The sequence below is a fragment of the Nyctereutes procyonoides genome, unplaced genomic scaffold (assembly GCF_905146905.1).
Source record: "Nyctereutes procyonoides isolate TBG_1078 unplaced genomic scaffold, NYPRO_anot_genome, whole genome shotgun sequence".
NCBI lineage: Eukaryota > Metazoa > Chordata > Mammalia > Carnivora > Canidae > Nyctereutes > Nyctereutes procyonoides.
This window is the reverse complement of record NW_026575028.1, coordinates 2,635,500-2,657,750: the sequence shown is the minus strand read 5'-3', so window position 1 is coordinate 2,657,750 and position 22,251 is coordinate 2,635,500. Positions and strand designations below refer to the sequence as shown.

General features: G+C 37.1%; 1 protein-coding gene across 14 annotated transcripts in view; it reads left to right on the top strand.

Annotated features, from left to right (window-relative positions):
- ERC1 (ELKS/RAB6-interacting/CAST family member 1) overlaps nt 1-22,251 on the top strand; it is a 527,112-nt gene that overhangs the window by 429,778 nt on the left and 75,083 nt on the right. For 8 of the 14 annotated variants that reach the window (XM_055315461.1, XM_055315467.1, XM_055315465.1 and 5 more), the window contains one exon: nt 12,140-12,238. In XM_055315461.1, the coding sequence (XP_055171436.1) occupies nt 12,140-12,238 (99 nt within the window). Of the gene's footprint in view, nt 1-12,139; nt 12,239-13,742; nt 13,810-22,251 lie in introns of all 14 variants that reach the window. The other 6 variants (XM_055315474.1, XM_055315472.1, XM_055315473.1 and 3 more) reach the window with 1 other exon arrangement.

Sequence of the window (22,251 nt, the reverse complement as noted above, 5' to 3'; positions counted from 1 at the left end):
TGAAATTTTTAGATTGAGCAACTCAGTGAATAATGACTACATTCATGGAGATGAGAAACACCAAGTAGAGAGTTACACGTGGAATGGTGAGAAGCCTGGGGAAGGAGCGGGAAGCTTCTACATGGTGATATGTTTGACATACACTATCCTTTATGCGTCTTCATCATGAAATTGCCACACTGGTATGAGGAAACAAGGTGTAAAGGAAATAACATAGCAGTATGGAAGAACAATTTCTGATTCGTAAGGAGCTGTATCATACTCCTATTTGTCACAAGTATACTTTTAACAGTGATTTCATCTGATGCCCTTTACAACTCTGTGGAAGGATTAAGAAATTTTTTTAGGCTGGTAAACAGAGCCTGCAACTATAACTCTTAGATGCTTTATCAGTAATGAAAACATAATATACACTTATGTCATTATTTCCATAAACCTCAGATATAATAAAATGAGGGCAAATATGCTACTTGAATATTTGACCCTTCCATACTAAATAGGAATACATTTTTCTAACAGGTGGTATACATTTTTTGATGCCATCATTATTCATTGGTCTTTATATAAATTAAGTAAAAGCCTACCAAATATATGGGTGTTTTTATCTATTCATACCTCTCCTTACCTTTGTGTAAAACCAGGTATGTATCTTAGGAACCTGGACTACCTAACATTCCAGCCATATGACCAAACAAATTTAGGCTTTTTACCTTAAGAGGAAAGCTGTTATTTGGAGGAAGATGATGTAAAACCTAATGATAGATAGTTTTAACAATTTAAATTTGTCAGTTATCATAAGATTATTCTTTACAACATTATTTGTAACAGCAAAATATTAGAAATAATCTAAATCTACATCAACAAGTCAGCAAAGAGAACGAGGCAGCTCTTTATTTACTGATACAGAAGGCTGTTCAAGATAATTAGGAAAAAATAGCTAAGACCAGTGAATCAAATATGCTACCATTTGTTGGAGGGAAATGTGTGTGTGTGTGCATGTGGCTACACAGTTACATAGCCATGGAATGTCGGGAAATCTTTGGCATTACACACAAGAAACTGGTAACTGTGGTAGCCCCCCCCCCGCCCCTTTTTTAAAGATTTTATTTATTTACTCATGAGAGACACAGAGAGAGAGAAGCAGAGACACAGGCAAAGGGAGAAGCAGGCTCCATGCAGGAAGCCCGATGTGGGACTTGATCCTGGGTCTCGAGGATCAAGCCCTGGGGTGCCCATGACTCTGTGTCTTAAGGAGCTCTCATACTATGCTCTTCTTAAGATAAGACCAACAGGGATCCCTGGGTGGCGCAGCGGTTTGGCGCCTGCCTTTGGCCCAGGGCGCGATCCTGGAGACCCGGGATCGAATCCCACATCGGGCTCCCGGTGCATGGAGCCTGCTTCTCCCTCTGCCTATGTCTCTGCCTCTCTCTCTTTCTCTCTCTGTGACTATCATAAATAAAAAAAAAAAAAAAAAAAAAAAAAGATGTTCTTTAGTGTAAAATGTTGGCTAAGAAATTTAAATAAATCTTAAAAAAAAAAAAAAAAGATAAGACCAACAAACAAAAGGAGTAAATCCTCAAGTTTTACTGACATGAAAGGTACTTTATATCCAGATATTTTCCTTCTTAAACCATGCCATGTGCATGTGCAGGTAACTGAATTCTGCTGGTCATTGGGGAAAGAAAGAGAGGGAAAGAAAAAGGAAGAAATTTGCTAAAATAAACTTCTTTAGTTTTAAGTGCATATCTATGTATAAAGGTATACATACCCTTTCAGAGGAAAAGGAGTTCATTGTTTATTCTGTAATCTTTTCTTTTAAGACTGAGATGTCAGTGCTCAAACAAGGTATTAGAGAAAATGTATTTGACAGAATACATTTCTTAAGGTAAGAAATGGTGTATGTTAGTTATCCAAACCTAGGGATAGGTTGCCTGTGTTTCTGCCTCTGTGTGTGTGATCTCTCTCTCATGAATAAATAAATACAATCTTTAAAAAAAAAAAAGTCTGTTTCTTGGGGTGGCTCGGTCAGTTAACCATCTGCCTTCAGCTCAGGTCATGATCTCTAGGTCCTGGGATCAATCCCTGCATAGTGCTCAGCAGGGAGTCTGCTTCTCTCTTTCTCTCTCTCTCTCCCTATCACTCATCACTCATTCTCTCTCTCTCTCAAATAGTCTTTTTTTTAAAATAGTCTGTTCTTATTAGTCTCTTTCACTCTCTTCTTTTCCCCCTTCATTGCAAGAATAAGTTTAATATATACAGCATGTCAGCCTGTTGACTTAAAATTTTTATAACTCACATTTTTGCTTGTAATTTTAAAGCCTATAGAAGGAACGTATGGTTCCCATGATTATTTTTGAATTATAAAATAATGAAATAATAATAGCTTGGAGAACATAAGATTCATAAAAGGAAATAAGACTCATAGTATTTAATGAGAATGGTAGTATCTATCCATATACTCACCAAACAGATTAAGAAACAAATACAAAATTACTAGAGATAACTGTGTCACCCATTCCAAATCACATACATCAATCCTTTCCCCTTTCCCACCTTCCATACCACTAACTTCTACTTTTATGGACACTTGTACTGTGTATGTATATATTCCAAAGCAACCACTACCATTACTTCCTATGCTTTTAAGACTTGGCATCATGGATTCTAAGACCATGTTCTGTCTCTCCCATTTTGAAGTTATTCTTTAGTGCTCTTAAGTAATAGTTTGTGATTTCATCATGCACAGAAAATTTACATATAGAAAAATATGTACTTTTTTAAGTTCTTCACATCCTACCAACTATTGCTGTGTTTTATTTTCTCATGTTACATTTTTAATTGGTTAATACTTAGATTTAACAGTCATTTGTCTCATAGCATATAGATGTAATGGATACTTTAGACAGTGAACAAATGCAAATATTGAAAGTTTTGTTTTATCTTTTCCTTTACTATTTCTATATCTTTGATTTTATTTGATATCCTTATTTCCCAGGCTGGAACTTTCATTATAATTTTGAATAAGAGCAGTGGTAAAGATAACCCTCTCTTGTCCCTCAATTTAATGTTTTCATTTCAGACTTTCACCATTACACAGAATGATTACTCTCTAGTGAAATGAAGAGCAAGTTCTTCATTAACTGTTGATTTATTTGATACTTCTTTTGGCATCATTTTTGTTAAGTTGTTTTTTAAGAAAAGTATCCCCTTTACCTAAGTATTCAAATGTATTGGCATACATATAGTATTTGATGATTTTTTAAATCACTGTCTATAGTTATGCTCTCCTATTTTGGTTCCTTTCACTATGTGTTTATGTCTTATTTATTTTGCTGAACATTTATTTTTAATTTCAAAGAACCTGATTTTTATGTTGTTAGTTATCTCTTTTTTTTTTATCTCTGTCTTTTAAAGTTCACTAATATTTGCCTTTATCTTTTTTCTTCAGTTTCCTTTAGGCTTAATTTATTTTGTCTTGACTTTATTTTTTAAAGATTTATTTATTTATTTTAGAGTGAGTGTGAGCATGTGGGGGAGGGGCCGAAGGAGATGGAGAGAGAAACTCAAGTAGACTCCACACTGAGTGCAGAGCCCTACCATGGGCCTCCATCTCACAACCCTGAGATCACAATCTGAGCCAAAACCAAGAGTCTGACGCTTAACCAACTGTGCCATTCAGGCACCCCTTCACTGTTTTTTAAAATAAGCATATTCAAAGTTTGTTTGAGGTTATAAATTTTCATCTGAAACTACTTTAAGTTAGATTCTCAAGTTTTGGTATGTTGTATTTTCCATTTTTGTTGTTGATTATAAATAGTTTACAGTTTCCATTATGATTTCCTCTACTTTATTTTTTTAAAAGATTTTATTTATTTATTTATTTATTTATTTATTTATTTATTTATTTATTTATTTATTTATTTGACAGAGACAGAGAACACAAGTAGGCAGAGTGGCAGGAAGAGGGAGAAGCAGACTCCCTGCTGAGCAGAGAGCCAGGTGTGGAGCTCAATCCCAGGACCCTGGGATCATGACCTGGGCCAAAGGCAGGTGCTTAACTGATTAAGCCATCCAGGCACTTCAATTTTCTCTCCTTTAATTCATAAGTTACTTTTAAAATACATTCTTTAATTTTTTTAAATGTTCAGTTTTCCTTTTCTATTATTTATTTTATTAAATTCTAATAAACATACAGTGTTACATTACTTTCAGATGCAATATTATGATTTAATAGTTCTATACAGGGGCACCTGGGTGGCTCAGTTGGTTAAGCATCTGACTTGTGATTTCAGTTCAGGTCATGATCTCAGGATCATGAGATGGAACCCCACATCTGTGCTTCATGCTTAGCAGAGAATCTGCTTTTCTCCTTCTCCCTCTCCTTTTGCTCCTACTCCCCCTTACTCCCCTTTTGCCCCACCCTCTTTCTTTAAAATAAGTCTTTTAAAAAGTGGTGATAATTTTGTACATCAGTCAATGCTCATCACAATAATGTACTCCTTTGGGGGAGATGAAGCAAAAGCAGTGAAAGTTATGCTACAAATGCTTATATTAAGAAAAAAAGTTCAAATAAACAATATACATTACACCACAAGGAACTAGAAAAAGAAGAAACTTGACTGAAATTTAGTATAGGAATGAAATAACAAAGAAAATCAGGATAAATAAAATAGAGACCAGAATAAACAATAATATAACATTGAAAATAATGGCGAGCTTAAAAACTATATATAACTGATAATGCTTTAACTACATTCACTAAAACAAAAAAGAGAGAAGACTCAAATGCCAAAATCTGAGAAAGAGAAAATAATATAAGAGATAACCACAGAAATACATGGTGTGATAACAGATTACAGTAAGCAATTATACACTAACAAATCAAATAGCTTAGAAAAAAACAGATAATTCCTAAAAACACACAAGTTACCAAGATTGAATCATGAATTTTTAATACAAGAATTTAGAAATCTTCTCAGACCAATAACATGAAAGAAATGGAAGAATGAAAATTGAATTAAAAATAAAAAATCTCAGGATCCCTGGGTGGCGCAGCAGTTTGGCGCGCCTGCCTTTGGCCCAGGGCGCGATCCTGGAGGCCCGGGCTCGAATCCCACGTCGGGCTTCTGGTGCATGGAGCCTGCTTCTCCCTCTGCCTGTGTGTGTCTCTGCCCCCTCTCTCTCTCTCTCTCTCTCTCTCTCTCTCTCTCTCTCTCTCTCTCAGTGTGACTATCATAAATAAATTAAAAAATAATAATAATAATAAAATAAAAAAAAGAAGTGTTAAAAAAATAAAAAAAAAATAAATAAATAAATAAAAAATCTCAGGGATCCCTGGGTGGCTCAGCAGTTTAGCAACTGCCTTCAGCCCAGGGCATGATCCTGTAGTCCCGGGATCAAGTCCCACATCAGGCTCCCTGCATGGAGCCTGCTTCTCCCTCTGCCTGTGTCTCTGCCTCTCTCTCTCTGTGTCTCTCATGAATGAATGAATGAATGAATGAATGAATGAAACCTTTTAAAAAATAAAAATAAAAAAATAAAAAATCTCCCAGCACACAAAAGCCCAAGACTATATGGCATCATTGGTGAATTCTAGCAAACATTTTATTTTTTTTTATTTTTTATTTTTTTAAATTTTTATTTATTTATGATAGTCACACAGAGAGAGAGAAAGAGGCAGAGACATAGGCAGAGGGAGAAGCAGTCTCCATGCACCGGGAGCCCGACGTGAGATTAGATCCCGGATCTCCAGGATCGCGCCCTGGGCCAAAGGCAGGCACTAAACCGCTGCGCCACCCAGGGATCCCCTCTAGCAAACATTTTAAAAAATAGTGACAATCTTTATCAAAACCTTACAAATAACAGAATAGAGAAAATACATTCAAAATCTGTGAGGGCTCCTGGGTGGCTCAGTTGGTTAAGCGTCTGCTTTAGCTCAGGTTATGATTCCGGGGTCCTAGGATCAAGCCCTGCATCAAGCTTGCTGCTCAGTGGGACCCTGCTTCTCCTTCTCCGCTGCTACTCCTCCTACTTGTGCTCTCTCGCTCACATGCACTTGCTTACTTTCACTCAGATCTTAAAAAAAAAAAAATTCTATGAGGCCTGCATCACTCATATCAAGGCAGGACAAAAATAATAGAAGAACAAAGTAATCTAGTTTGTCCGATACAAATATTGCTACTCAAGCTTTCTTTTGACATCCATTTGCATGATAAATGTTTCTCCACCCCTTCATTCTCAATCTGCAGGTGTCTGTAAGTCTAAAATGAGTCTCTTGGGGATCTTGGGGATCCCTGGGTGGCTCAGTGGTTTAGTGCCTGCCTTTGACCCAGGGCATGATCCTGGAGTCCCAGGATCGAGTCCCGCATCGGGCTCCCGGCATGGAGCCTGCTTCTCCCTCTGCCTGTGTCTCTGCCCCTCTCTCTCTCTCTCTATCATGATTAAGTCAATAAGATCTTTAAAAAATATATAAAAATAAAAATAAAATGAGTCTCTTGTAGGCAGCATATAGGTAGGTCTTATTTTTTTTTTATCCATTCTGACACCCTATGCCTTTTGATTGGAGTGTGTAGTCTGTTTACATTCAGTTATTGACAAATATGTATTTATTGCCATTTTATTACTTGTTGTTTCTGGAGATTTTCTCTATCTTTTCCTGTCTTTGTCATATTTGGTCTTTCCTTTGCACTCAGTCTCCTTTAATATTTCTTGCAGGGCTGGTTTAGTTGTCACTAACTCCTTTAGTTTTTATTTCTCTGGGAAGCTATCTGTCCTTCTATTCTGAATGACAGCCTTGGAGAGAGAGTATTCTTGGCTACAGATTTTTCCTATTCAGTACTTTGTTGTTGTTTTAAAGATTTTATTTATTTACTTTTGAATGAGAAAGAGAGAGAGAATGAGCATGAGCCATGGGGAGTGGCAGAGGAAGAAACAGACTCCATACTGAGCAGGGAGCCCATTGCAGGACTCGATCCCAGGAACCCTGGAATCATGACTTGAGCCGAAGGCAGATGCTTAACTGACTGAGCCACCCACGTGTCTGCCATTCAGCATTTTGAATATATGATGCCAATCCCTCTGACTTGGTATGTTCTGTTAAGAAATCTCCAGCTAGCTTTATGAGTTTTCCCTTGTAAGTTAAGGGCATCTTTTGTCTTGCTGCTTTTAAAATTTTTCTTTACCACCATATTTTGCAATTTAATTATATGTTGATGTTGGCCTGCTTTTGTTGATTTTGATAGAAGATCACTGAACCTCCTGGATCTGGATGTCTGTTTCCTTCCCCAGATTAAGGGAGTTTCCTACTATTCTTTGTTTTTTTCCTATTATTTCTTGAAATAAATTTTCTGCCCTTTTTCTCACTCTTTTTCTTGTATTTATTCTATAATATGAATGTTACTACATTTGATAGGATAACTGAGTTCCCTGAGTCTGTTCTCATGTGGCATAATTTTTCTTTCTCTCTTTTGTTCCACTTCATTATTTTCCGCTGCTTTGTCTTCTAGGTCACTAGTTCATTACTTTGATTCTTTCAGCCTGCTAGTCATTGCATTAGCCTGTTTCCAATTTTGTTTATTGCATTCTTCATCTCTGACTGATTTTTTTTAACTCTTTTATCTCTGTGATAAGGGTTTCACTGATGTCCTCTATTCTTTTCTCGAACCTAGTGAGTATCCTATGTCCTTATGATTATTGCTTTAAGTTCTCCATTAGACCAGTTACTTATATCTGTTTCACCTAGATTTCTGGCCATGGCCTTATCTTGTTCTTTCATTTGGGATAAATTTCTCTGTCTTGGCATTTTTGTCTAAGTCTCTGCTTTCTTCTCTGTGTTAGAAAAGCTAGTTATATCTCTTGCTCCTGAGAGTAATGGCCTTATGAAAAAGAGGCCGTATAGTGCCCCAGGCCTGGAACTTCAGGGACTGTCTCTGGTACGTGCTGCATGTACTCTGCTCTTGTGTTTTGGCTCCTCTATCCTTCAGGCCCATGGTCTGCAGAGGCTCTCCTTGCTTGCTGTGAGCAATGTTTGGTTCCTGGCCTGAATGTGGCAAGTTTTAACCAGCTCTATGGTGGTCTGCTTGTGAAATGAGATCTGACACCAACTCCACCAGAACTGAGGCCCTACAAAACTCTCTAGTTATGAGATGTGATGTGGGCATGGATTTATGGGAGAGGAACCCACTGCACTAGGACTGGGGCAAGCATGACTGAGAAGGGCAGTCCTGCCACAGAGCACAGGTTGGTGGGGCTTACACTAGTAAGCAAGTTAGGCAACCAGTATAGGCCCTGTGCTGCTTCTCACAGGTGGTTCTGTTTTATGTGGAGGGGCCAGGAAGGAAAAATGGCACCAGCCAGCTTCTTTGTTCCCAGAGGGGCTTCCTCTGAATGCTGCCTCTCAGGGATGCACTCTATAATCGGGCCCCTGTGCACCCCAGGTGTTTTTCAGAATGTGGTTTCTAGGCTGTCTGCCCCCAGGTTGTTTGCTTCTCTCCAGGAACAGTGAAATGCCCTTGGGGCTCTATCCTGAGCAAGCCTGCTGACATTTAAAACTCCAGGCTGTAAGCCCTGCTGGTTGTAAGAACTCACAAAATTCAGTCCCTCTCATTTTCCAAGCCAATGGCTTTGGGAAACATGCTCTTTGTTTATTTCTCTCTCTCTCTCTCTCTCTCTCTCTCTCTCTCTCTCTCTCTTTCTCTTTCTCCCTCTCCCTTCTCTACAACCATGTCTCCCTTCACTCTGCAGCATCTGCAATCCCTTTCTCCCCTAAACCACATCTCTGTACTTCCTACATTCTTTAGGATGGCCTCTTTTCTCCCTTTATTTGTGAAGTTTGTTCTCTTAGTCTTCAGGTTGATTTTTAGGGTATTTAGGATGATTTGATAGTTACCTATTTGTGTTCCTGGGACAAGGTGAGCTTCATGTCCTCCTATTCTGCCATTTTCAACAGACTCTAGAATAATAATGACATGATAAAGAATGTTCATAGTAATGATGATGTTAAATTAGTGTGTATTTTATGCTAGGCACCTTTCTAAGTGTTTGCATTAACTCAGTTGATCCTCATAACTGTCTTATAAAGTATTGTTATCCTCATTTTAAAAGTAAATAAACTGAAGCTCAGAGCACTTAAGTAGCTTCCCCAAACTTAGATATCTGGTAAGAGCAGAACTAAAATTCAGACCCAGGCCGTTGGCCTCTTAAACCCTTACTCATGCATTATTACATGAAAAAATACCAAAGAAAAATTTCTATAAACTTTCTCATGGAAATAAGCAAAGTGCTTTTAATCTAGGGAAGAAAATGTGTTAAAAATACCCAATCAAATTTTGACAAAGCAGAATTGGTAGAGGAGAAGGACAACTTGTTGTACCAGCTATCAAAATACACTATAAAATATAGTAATTTTTAAAATACCATATTGGGGCACATAGGTGGCATAGTCAGTTAAGCATCCAACTCTTGGTTTCGGCTCAGGTTGTGATCTCTGGGTCAGGAGATCAAGTCCCACATTGGGCTGCATGCTCAGCATAGATTCTGCTTAAGACTCTCTCCCTCTCCCTCTGTGTCTCTTTCCTGCTTGCTTGCTCTCTTTCTCTAAAATAAATAAATCTTTTTTAAAAAATATCATATTGTAGTAGAAATAGGGAACAAATAGAGGGAAAAAAATCAGAAGAATATGCAACTTTTTATGTTCATAAGGAAGAGGCTGAATGGATACACCTAAATAGTAAGAGTGATTATTTTCAGAGAGGGATTTACAGGTGATTTTTTTCTAATTTTTCAATTATCTAAGTGAGCATTTTTTTTTAAATATTTTACTTATTTATTCATTAGAGACACAGAGAGAGGGAGGCAGAGACACAGGCAGAGGGAGAAGCAGGCTCCATGCAGGGAACCCGATGCAGGACTCGATCCCAGGTCCCCAGGATCACGCCCTGGGCTGAAGGCAGATGCTCAACTGCTGAGCCACCCAGGCGTCCCTACAGTGAGCATTTTTAAATCACCTAATATTAGCAAGTTTATTTTCAGAGCTTTTTAAAACTTTCAGTTTGGCAGTATTTTGTTAGTGCAATATATATGTTGCTATTTGGTTTATGCATATATGAATTGTAGGGCATCCCAATCAGATGAGGGGCCAGTGGCATACGCAGTAAAAGAATTCACCCGAAGCAGTACAAAGAAAGAAATTTACTGAATATACTGCAGCAGAACAGCAAAGGAGAGACTGTAACAAGGCAGTGATGAGGGATAAGTTATAGGGCAGAGTGAGGAGATACGGAAATGTATTGGATTTTCTCCTTTTTGGTAACTGTGCCTGGTTATAAGTAGCCCATGGTTAGTTATGGCCTGTGGCTATTTCAAGGTGGGTTGCTTAATGAGCCAGTTTGCATCAACCCAGTGATGGGTGGTCGCTATGGGCCCTTGCTGTGTGCCATTTGTCTCACTCAAGTTCCATTGCCCAAGCCTGTTGCCTAAAAGCAGCCTCTACATTTATTTTTATATTTATATAATACATTTATGTATGTATATACATTGTGTGTGTGTGTGTGTGTATATATATATATATATATATATAATTCATTTATTCAGGCCTTGTATTAACAGATCATACAGGGATCCCTGGGTGGCGCAGCGGTTTGGCGCCTGCCTTTGGCCCAGGGCGCGATCCTGGAGACCCGGGATCGAATCCCACATCGGGCTCCCGGTGCATGGAGCCTGCTTCTCCCTCTGCCTGTGTCTCTGCCTCTATCTCTCTCTCTCTCTCTCTGTATGACTATCCTAAATAAATAAAAATTAAAAAAAAAATTATTAAAAAAATTTAAAAAAAAAAAAAAAAAACCAGATCATACAAAATCACCAATCCAGTTCTTCTTTTGGTAAGCATGGAGAAAAAACAATGGGATAATAATCTTCTAGCCTAGGGTTGAAGAGAATTTCAGAACCTCTGACTTATTTTGGAAACCTGAATGTTTATAGATGGTGTACAGAAAAATTATTGAATTTATCTTTGTAGCATCTCACCATTTTACTCAACTTTATTATAAGTTGTAATAGTTTTTCAGTTAATTCTCTTAGATTTTCTAGGTGTATAATCATTTCATTTACAGGTAATAACTTTTTCCTCCAATATTTATGGTCTGTATGTTATATAACATCTCCCAAAATGGAATAGTTGTTTAAAAAATGAGTAGTTCCCGGGATCCCTGGGTGGCGCAGCGGTTTGGCGCCTGCCTTTGGAGGGCGCGATCCTGGAGACCCAGGATCGAATCCCACGTCGGGCTCCCGGTGCATGGAGCCTGCTTCTCCCTCTGCCTATGTCTCTGCCTCTCTCTCTGTTTGTGTGATGACTATCATAAATAAATAAAAAAATTTAAAAAAAAATGAGTAGTTCCCATAGTAATGTGGAAATATGAGTCCTGCATATCATGAAGTGAAAAAATAGAGTTACAGAGTCCTAGTCTATGTATGCAATAATTTTGTCTTTATTTTAAAAAATAATTCTGTCTCTATTTTTAAAAATAAAGCAAGCACTGCATAGAGGGCTTGATTGGGGGAGATTACTCTTTCCCTCAAAAATTCTGTACTAATTTAAGTGCCTGTCTTAGTTTGCTTGGGCTGCCATAACAAAATAACATAGACTGGATGGCTTAAACAACAGGAATTTCTGGAGGCTGAGAAGTCCAAGATCAAGGTGCCAGGTGATTCAGTTCCTGGTGTGAGCTCTTTTCCGAGCTTGCAGAAGCCAACTTCTTATTGTCTCCTCCCATATCAAAGAGAGAAAAAAGAGAGAGAGAGAGCTTAAATAAATGAGAATGAGAGAATGAGAATGATCTCTCTTCCTCTTCTTAAAAGGCCACAGTCCTATCAGATTAGAGCCCCATCCTATGGCCTCATTTAACCTTAATTGCCTCCTAAAGTCTAGCCCCATATATTTACACTGAGGATGAGGACTTGAACATGAAGGGGAGGGGGGGTAGTACACAATTCTTTTCAAAGCAGTGCCTACATTTTTTCCCGATTCTTCAGAAATCCTCTGTTTAATTTTGTTTCAGACAGAATTAGTTTAAGGCACTTGTTACTTTACAGTGTATCACAGAAATTTTATCGCAGTTTAATTTCATAAATCTTTTCCTCTTAGACACAAAATCGCATGAAGCTAATGGCTGACAATTATGAGGATGACCACTTCAAATCCTCCCATTCCAATCAAACCAATCATAAACCCTCCCCAGACCAGGTAAGACTGCTCTTGAATGTTTTACAAAAATAAATGTGCTTTTATTTTCATGTATTTTATGCTAGCATGTTACAGATTCCAGACTATAAGTTTAGAAAAATAAAAATAATCAGTTTCTGAAGTCTCCTTACTCGTGTTTTTAAACACAGATTCAATTTCTGTACAGGAAGGTGGTGCTAGACGATTCTGATTATTTTAAGAGGAGATACTCAAAAGATTTGAGAACTATAAGGAATCCTTGAATTGGGTTGAGAAAGAACAATTAACCTCAGAAATACATACTAATTTGTAAGTGTCCTACTTTTCCTGTTAAAACAATGCCTTATTAAAAAAAAAAGACTCTTTCGTTGTGAGCTCAATAAGACACAGCTCTGTTTAGAGATAACTGTTGTTTGGTTGTAGAATTTTAAATCTCTGATCATCACCTGTTATGAAGAGTGAAAACTTCTTCTTTCCCATTTCCTTGATGATCCCTGCAGTATTTATTATTCTCAAGGAAAATTGTAGCCTTCAACTTTTCATCAATGCAAAAAAGGCATTGATGAGTCTGAAGGGAACCATATTCAACTCCAATCTTTTGGAAGAAGGGAACTCTCCCAAGATCTTGAAAATGATGGATGGGGAGAGTGGTGAACAGATTACCTCATATCCCATTGCCAAAAATCAAATTTCAACATCTCCATCACACTCAATCTTAAAATATATAGCTGAAGGGGAAAAAATAATAGTTAAGTAATTACATCCATATGACTAAAGAGTCAAGGGCAACTCCCCCACTAAATATCTCCACTGAATGATAGCCATGGCATTGTCTTAGAAGAAGAAATATTGCAGATGAGAGCAGCAACAATATCCAAATTGCAATTTTTTCTAAGATTCAGAAGGTATAGTCACGGTATTATGACATTTACTACGCCAGTTGAGGCAAGCCTTACATTTTAAAAAGGGAAAAACAATACCAGTCTTAATGTAGGCAGAATGCAGAACTGTCTGCCTGATGTCAGGAGTCTTTCTTTGCCAAGAAATCATTTTGCTATCTGTGCCTGTTCCTGTAACTCAGAATTAAATTTATGCCAGTGTACATAAGATGAGTATTAGGTCCTAACCTTGAAACAGGTTTTGATAATGAATAAATACAAGGAATCAGATGCCTGGGAGTAGTGGGAAGAAAAAAAAAAAAAAAAAAAAAAAACAAGGAAAGTTTGAAGAAAAGGCAAAATAAAGAAAAGCCTCCAACCTTGTAATTTTGCCCAGATCCAGCCCTGGATTAGAGATAGTGTCTTGGAAAGGTAGGAAGAGTAGAAGTGTAATGGCAAACTAATTACTAATTTGGGTAGGTTAGTAAATTTAGGGAATTCGAATCTAATATAAAAAGAGTCAAGAAGTTAGAGACCATTTTCTTCTACTACATTATGCTTATGTCTTTGTTTTAAATACTAACCAACTCTTTTTCATTCCCATGCTGCTCTGGGGCATTGTTCCCTTTGTCATCTCTCTTCCCTAGGATGAGGAGGAGGGTATATGGGCATAGCCAATCAGATGCTCTTAGTTCAGCCATTTTGTTCAGAACGGTGAGAAACACCTTTCCTTAACTCTAGAAATGTTTATTGTTTGCTTTCAATTTTTTTTTTTACACAATCATTCTCACATCCTGTTTCTCTGTAATTCATGAAATTGTTTGGTGTGCTTTCTGTTTTCTGATTTTCACCTGATTCCTGTGTGTATTGCTATGCTTCTGACATAGTGGGGTTGGGTTTTGTGGCTTTTTTTTTCTTTTTGTGTGTTAATAGTCACTTTTATAATTTCTTTTTTTACATTTTTGGGAGAACTTCCAGGGCATATATTTAAATTTGTCCTGTTTTGATCTTATTTATAAACTACCTTATCTAGTGTTATATTACAGTGTCCTGGTAAGGTTTATAGTGACTTGCATCAAACTGGAACTAGAAAATTGTTCAAATATTCTGCCAGTAGGCTTGAGGTCTACTTTTCATGATAATTAATTATAAATGTATGTCTTTAAAAAAATTGTACTGTGAACTGAAACCTTTGGTTTTTATCTATAAAAGGATTCTCTGAATTCTCAAGGTCAGTGGTTCTTATAGAGTGCCTACTAAGGACATCCCCTAGGGCTTTGGCATTACTCTCAAACTATCCTTAAAAATAAAAAGTAAAGAAGTAAAGGAAGACCTTTTAAAAAGTCAGTCTAAAGAATTCTTTATCCTCTCTTTTATGGATTGCTGCTGTGTTAAACAGTTGCCAGGACACTGTCTAGATTCTCCTTTCCAGGCCAATTGCCTAGAAAATATAGTCCAGCTGTGGCAGTATCTCCCTTTGATCTGATGCCCTGGAGGTTTGACTAAGGAAATCCTTTTCTTAGAAAAAATAATAATTACAATTAATAAGTTCACACATATTGGTGGCCTTGCACTCCCTGGATTCACTGGCCTTGCTTATTGGTGATCTCACTCTTTTGGAGTCAGTTCTCCCTGAAAAGTCTGTATCTTGGTGTTATACTTCTTAAAATGATGAGGACATGTGTAGATCTCTCACTAGCAAACACAGCCAAGAAGGATGATGAGGTAAGTTGTACAAAGGGGCATATACTGTGAAGATGGGATTCTTTCCAAATGACTTTATCCTGAGGGTGTACAAGGCAAAATGTATACCAGCCAAAAAGCTATTTGGGTTAAAGCATTGCATGCCAAAGCTAAAGCTAAGCAAGTTCATGTGTTAATTCTCTTTATCTACACTCCCCCCTACAAGGGTAGTTATTTATCATCATGAAGGATGTGCAGGCCATACAGTAGTTGTATAGAGAATACCAGTCCCTTCCTTCTAAAAGAACCTGCCTTGTCTATTTTGGCAGAACATAGGAGCTTCTTGGCATGCCTTAGTTGGGTGTAATTATATTGGTTGTATACCGTTTCTAGCCAATCAGAAGAAACAGGTTAATGTTACAGGAAAGAAGGCCCATAGATAACTTCACCAGGAGACTGAAAAATGAATAAACCTACACATAGACTTGTTCCTAAAGTCTCCATTTTATTTTCTCTTCTTCCCTAATAGAATGACTCCTATCAAGAGTTCAAATGCTATTGATTTGGGTGTTTTTTTTTTTTCAATTATTGCACTATTGAGCTTATTGCACAAAAATATTAACTGCTATGGATTTAACACAGTGCAGTTGTAATTAGCTGGCCTTAACTGGAGTTCCTATGATATGATCTTTCACGTTTTTAAAATGTGCTATAAATGTCATAATATCATAAGGGTTTTACCTTAAGAAATGCATGAGTGACTCCTAAAACATTGCAGAATTCTAACAAAATTTCAAATTTTTGAAATTGATGATTTACCTTATCAAACTTAAGAATATAAATAATGTTTTACATCCAAAACATTTTGTAACACAGTATATATATATATGTATATATATATATATATATATATATATATATATATATATATGTTAGCAAAGCAGTCTTACTGGATATAATCAATACTGAGACAGGAATTGAATCATAGAAGTATAGAGCTAAAAGGGTCTAGGCAATTTCACAAGAAGTGGGAGAACATAATGGTTAGGAGTCTAGGCTTTGGAGCAGAATGCCTCTGGTGAGATCCTACCACCACGGTGTATTAGCTTGTGACTTTGAACAAAGTATTTAGCCTCCTCATACTTCAATTTCTTCATCTTTCAAATGGAGGTTGTTGTGAGAAGTAGATGAATTGTTTGTTAGTAGATGAATTGTTTGTTAGAGGCATAAACTATGGAGCCAGACCACATAACTTTGCATCTCGACTCCTCCACATTCTTTGTGGCCTAGGGAAATTAACTAATTAACTCAATCTTTGAACCCCAGTTTTTTGTAAAAATGGGTTTATTTTATTTTATTTTATTTTATTTTATTTTATTTTATTTTGAGAGAGAGTGTGGGAAGGAGGAAGGACAGAGAGGGAGAAGGACTATTAATATCTAGTCCAGTGCCCCCATTCTGTAGCTAAGGGTGTAAATAAATAAATAAATAAATAAAGGATTTAGATGTGATGTTAAGGCCCCCAGGCATTTCTGTGGTCTGAAAAGAGGAACTAGTAGCTCATCTAAGACATATTGATGATTTTATCTCCTTTTTAATCACCAAAATTTTAATCTCTTATATGCTGAGGAATTTTTTTCCTTAAGAAAACACCTTGAATTTTTCTATAAAAGAAATGTATTCATTGAAACTTTCTTTGAAAGAATTTGCTGTCAGGTAACCCTCCTGAGATACACAGAATAAAGCGAGTGTTACCTCCAGTTAGAAAGCATGAGAGTCCCTTCTCTCTCCCCTCAACCTATAGAAAATCCATGTGAAATGTGTCCCTGCTACTGTCTATCCTTTTAATCTGTTTTCTTTTTTTTTTTAATTGTATGTATTTATTTATTTGTGAGAGAGAGAGACAGAGCAAGGACATGAGCAGGGGGAGGAGCAGAGGGAGAAGGAGAAGCAGACTCCCCATCAAGCAGGGAGCCCAAAGCCAGAAGCTCAATCCCAGGATCCTGAGATCATGACCTGAGCTGAAGGCAGATGCTTGACTGACTGAGCCACACATGCGTCCCTGTTTTTTTTCTTTCTTTGTTCCTTTAATAGTAGAATGTAGGCCCATTGGGAACAGGGACTTTAATATGTTTGCTTTTATATTTCTATCATCTAGAGCAATGCCTGGTATCCAGCAGGCCCTCACTAAGTATATATTGAATTAATTAACTTCTAAATTCATGAGATCCAGAGAAGAAACAGTAAAGTTTACATTGAAACTAGGAGCATTGAATTAGCTGTTAGCTTTAATATAAATATTACTAGTACAAGAAAGGGAAGTTTTGAAAGGGAAGATAGGAAATGTCTAGAAACAAAAGACTTTTTTTTTTTTGAAACAAAAGACTTGTAGAGAGAAATGTTAAAAATTCAAAGGAAAGTCATAAGTAAGAGAATCTAGCTTCTGTAATTTCATGCTAAATAAAAAAGAGTATAATTCAGAAATCTTTTCTACTTGAAAACTGAACATCTTTCAGGTGGAAACTTTTCTGCTAGTAGCGTGTGGTACATAGCCATCAAGAAGAGGTACCATGGCCATGTGTTCTTTGTGGACCTCATTCTGTGGAAGCACTTTGTAGACTAGCACCAGACCCCTCCAATAAAGGATGTACTTGTCAAGAGGTTTAACAGTTGGTCTTGGTATCACACCATCCCACTGACTAAAATCTGGAAATGAGTTGCAGGACTATTAGATCAGAACTATAGCTCTCAAAACATGATTTGAACCAGTGTGTTATGAACCTTTTCTTTTTTAATTAGAGATGATATCAGTGTTAAGCTTTTAAAACAAGTGTTTTAAAAACAAGTCTCTTTTTCTTTTGGCATTTCCTTTTCCTTATGGTGTGTCCTAGTTGGGTTGTCCACATAATCTTATCAGCTTGAAACATCCTGAAAGTATTCTCTTGATTAGTACTACAGTGGAAATCTCTTAAATCTCCAGAGAATATGTCTCTAGAAGGGAAGTATTAGATTAAGATGTTACAAAATTGATTGGTGTAGTGAATTAGAATGTTTTGTCAGTGTGGTCCAAATTGTTTATTGGACCAGCTGTTTAAACAGTTTGGACCAATACCAGGATCAGTTTTTGACTGAACAGGCAAGAAAGAATTTGACCTTGTATTTTCAGAAGTGGATCACAGATTTTAGCAAGATGCTTCTTTCTTTAAAAGCCTGGAAAAGCCATTAGAATTTAGCAAGCAGGAGGATCCTAATTGCAGAGGAAAGTAACATTCGTTAAACACTATGGGCCACTTTCATATCTCTTACCCCATATTTAGTTTTCACAACCACTCTAAGATGTTTATAAATGAGGAAACAGAGTTCATGGAAGTTAAGTAATTTTCCAAGATTCACAGGTAACAGGTGGAAAACATTTAAACCCAGGACTGACATCAGATCACGTGCCCTTTACATTATACCATAATTAAAAGAGAAGGAATATTCTACTTTAAAGTTCTTTAGACATAATAGACACTTGGTAGAAGTATGTTGAATTGAATTGTATTCCTGTGTAGGAAAATAACAAAACAGTAAGGGATTTCCTTTATAAAAGGAACCTAAGTGGATTTCTGACCTCACTTCACTGATATTTTTTTTATAAATACAACTACCCAGAAATCTGGTGACAAATTTGGAACTGTAGAGATTAGGAACAAGAAGTGGATCTTGAAGGTTGGATAAAGTTGAGGTGGATGGAAGGCTTCAGAAAAAAGAATTTTAGATGGGAACCAATTTGAAGGAAGACCCTAAAAAGGAGAAGCGGCCAGTGTAGAAACCCAGCCTTTGGGCAGCCGGGGTGGCTCAGCAGTTTAGCGCTGCCTTCAGCCCAGGGCATGATCCTGGAGACCTGGGATCAAGTGCCGCATCAGTCTTCCTTCATGGAGCCTGTTTCTCCCTCTGCCTGTGTCTCTGCCTCTCTCTCTCTCTCTCTCTCTCTCTCTCTCTCTCTCTCTCTCTGTGTGTGTGTGTGTGTGTCTCATGAATAAATAAATAAAATCTTTAAAAAAGAAAAATGAAGTATCTCTGATCCTTATAGGCCTCAATTAAAAAAAAAAAAAAAGAAAGAAAAGAAAAGAAACCCAGCCTTGCTAGAATAGAGGGTGTCATTGTCCCTTTATTTTTTCATGGTTATGTCCCACCCACATTTCTGTTTTAATATAGAGTAGCCATAATTCAGATTTTAAAAACCTGCAAATATGAGTATCTCACAAGAACAATTCATATTGAATTTTACAAAAGAATAAAATAGCAGTTTCTTCTGGACATTGTCTGAATCCCTGTATTCTGAGTTGATTGCCTCTTCATCTAGTTCTGATGTTGTAGGGTCCTAGTCAGAATGTAGGCTTTTGGACCAGATTGCCTGGTTCCAAACCTCTGTGTATCTACTTTATTCATTTGTAAAATGGGAACAATATACCTACTTCGTTGGGTTATTGGGTAATTACATGATATAATATAAATATAATGATTAATTGGGTGATTAAATGATATAATAAAAAGCCTTTAAAACAGTGTCTCCGTATGTCATCGTTGCTTGATTAATGTTAATCATTGATGTCTGCAACCTGTTGAAGTTGCATGTTGAAGTTTACATGAAGACATGTAAGTTACATAGACTTTACATGAAGTTTACATAATGAAGACACATGTTGACAGTTTACAGCATAATACCCATCTCCCTTTCTGCCTCCCTCCCTCTCTTACTGCATTCTCTTTTTTTCCTCTTAGTTCTCTTGTTCCTTTAAATAGGGAATTGGGTGAGAAGGATTCAAACTATACTTACACCAGGTAAACTCCAGTTTAATAGATAGCATTTCGTGTATACTCTCCTCAGAAATGTCTTAACTAGTTCCTTCTTTGTCCTAGGTATACTGCCTACTTTCTGTGTTGCAGGTTTTTGTGTGGATGTAAATTTTCACCTCCTTTAGATAAATACCAAGGACCACAGATTACTGGATTATATAGTAAGAGTAGGTTTCATTTTATAAGCAAGAAACTGCCATTGTCTTCTAAAGTGTGACTATTAGCATTTGCATACCCACCAACAATGAATGAAAGTCTGTGTTATTCTTGGCAGCATTTGGTGTTATCTGGATTTTGGTCATTTTAATAGATGTGTAGTGGCATCTCACTAGTTTTGTATTTCTCTGAAGACATGTGAAGCATCTTTTCACGTGCTTATTTTCCATCTGTATATCTTCTTTGATGAGGTACCTGTTAAGGTTTTGGTCTTTGACCCATTTTTTTTAAAATTGTTTTCTTATTGTTGGGTTTCAAGAATTATTTCTATATTTTGGACAATAGTTCCTTATCAAATATGTCTTTTGCAGATATCTTCTCCCAAAGTGTAGCTTGTCTTAAATCTTGAGATTGTCTTTCACATAGAAGTTTTATTTTAATGAAGTTGACCTTATCTGCCTTGGGCCCAGGGCCTGGGCCCACATCAGGCTCCCTGCACGGAGCCTGCTTCTCTTGCTGCCTTTCTCTTTGCCTCTCTCTCTGTGTCTCTCATGAATAAATAAATAAATAATCTTAAAAAAAAAAACTAGTCTCTAAGATTTTGTTGTATGTATCATATATCTTTCCATCTTACACATCAGTTGATCTCATTTTTTCATTACTTCAAAGTAAGTTAAGAAACACTTATATACATCACCCCATGAGTATTAATTAAAGTCCAAAATAGGGCAGCCCGGGTAGCTTAGCAGTTTAGCGCTGCCTTCAGCCCAGGGCCTAATCCTGGAGACCCGGGATCGAGTCCCATGTTGGGCTCCCTGTATGGAGCCTGCTTCTCTCTCTGCCTGTGTCTCTGCCTCTCTCTGTCTCCTCTCTGTGTATTCTCATGAATAAATAAATAAAATCTTAATAAATAAATAATAAAGTCCAAAATAAGTTTATGGATTTTTTTAAATTGAAATGCTCAAGTCTTCAGTTATACTATTCTATGATTTTTTTTACAAATATATATGCATACTTATGTAACCTAAACCCCTATTTTTTTTTATTTTTTATTTATTTATGATAGTCACAGAGAGAGAGAGAGAGAGGCGCAGAGACATAGGCAGAGGGAGAAGCAGGCTCCATGCACCGGGAGCCCGATGTGGGATTCGATCCTGGGTCTCCAGGATCGCGCCCTGGGCCAAAGGCAGGCGCCAAACCGCTGCGCCACCCAGGGATCCCTAAACCCCTATTGAATAAAGAAGGAGTAGGCAAACTTTTTTTTTTTTAAGAATCACATAGGACGGGTACCTGTGTGGCTCAGTTGTTGAGTATATGACTCCTGATCTTGGTTCAGGTCTTGATCTCATAGTTGTGAGTTTGAGCCCTGCATTGGACTCCACACTGGTAATGGAGCCTACTTAAAAAAAAAAGTCACATAGTAAATATTAAGGTCTCTGTAGCAACTACATCTAGTTCTGATGTTGTAGGGTCCTAGTCTGTCACTGTAGTGAGAAAGCATCAGTGGACAGTAAGTAATTATTAAGAATGGCTCTGTTCCAGTAAAGCTTAATTTATAGTTACTGAGATTTATTTCATAGAATTTCATATATCGGGCAGCCCCGATGGCACAGCGGTTTAGTGCCGCCTGCAGCCCGGGGTGTGATCCTGGAGACCTGGGATCGAGTTCCATATCGGGCTCCCTGCATGGGGCCTGCTTCTCCCTCTGCCTGTGTCTGCCTCTCTCTCTCGTTCTGTGTCTCTCATGAATAAATAAAAAATAAAATCTTTAAAAAAAAAAGAATTTTCATATATCATGAAAATTTTTCCAACCATTAGAAAATGCAAAAACTATTCTTCGCCGATAGGCATACAAAAAACGATGGCTGCCTTTGCCCATTGAAGTTTGCCCACTCCTGATACAGAACATTAACATCTCCCAAGAAAATTTTCTCTTGCCTTTTCCCAGTCTGTACCTACTCTTACACCTATAGACAAACACAGTTAATGTTTTTGTTTGTTTGACATAAATTAGTTTTCTGTTCTAGAACCCCATATAAATGGAATCATATAGTCTGTACTCTTGTGTAAGACTACTTTTACATTTATAATTCATTCATTTTTTTTTTGGATTAAAGACCAAAATGTGAGACCCAAAACCATAAAAATCCACTAAGAGAGCACAGGCAATAATTTCTCTGACATCAGCTGTACCAACATCTTTCTAGATATGTCTCCTGAAGCAAAGGAAACAAAAGCAAAAATAACTATTGGGACTACATCAAAATTAAAAGTTTCTGCATAGCAAAGGAAACAGCCAACAAAACTAAGATACAACCTACTGAATAGAAAAAGATATTTGCAAATGACATATCTGATAAAGTGTTACATATCCAAAATATGTAAAGAACTTAGACCTAACTCAACACCAAAAAAAAAAACAAATAATCCAATTAAAGATGGCAGAAGACATGAATAGATATTTCTCCAAAGAAG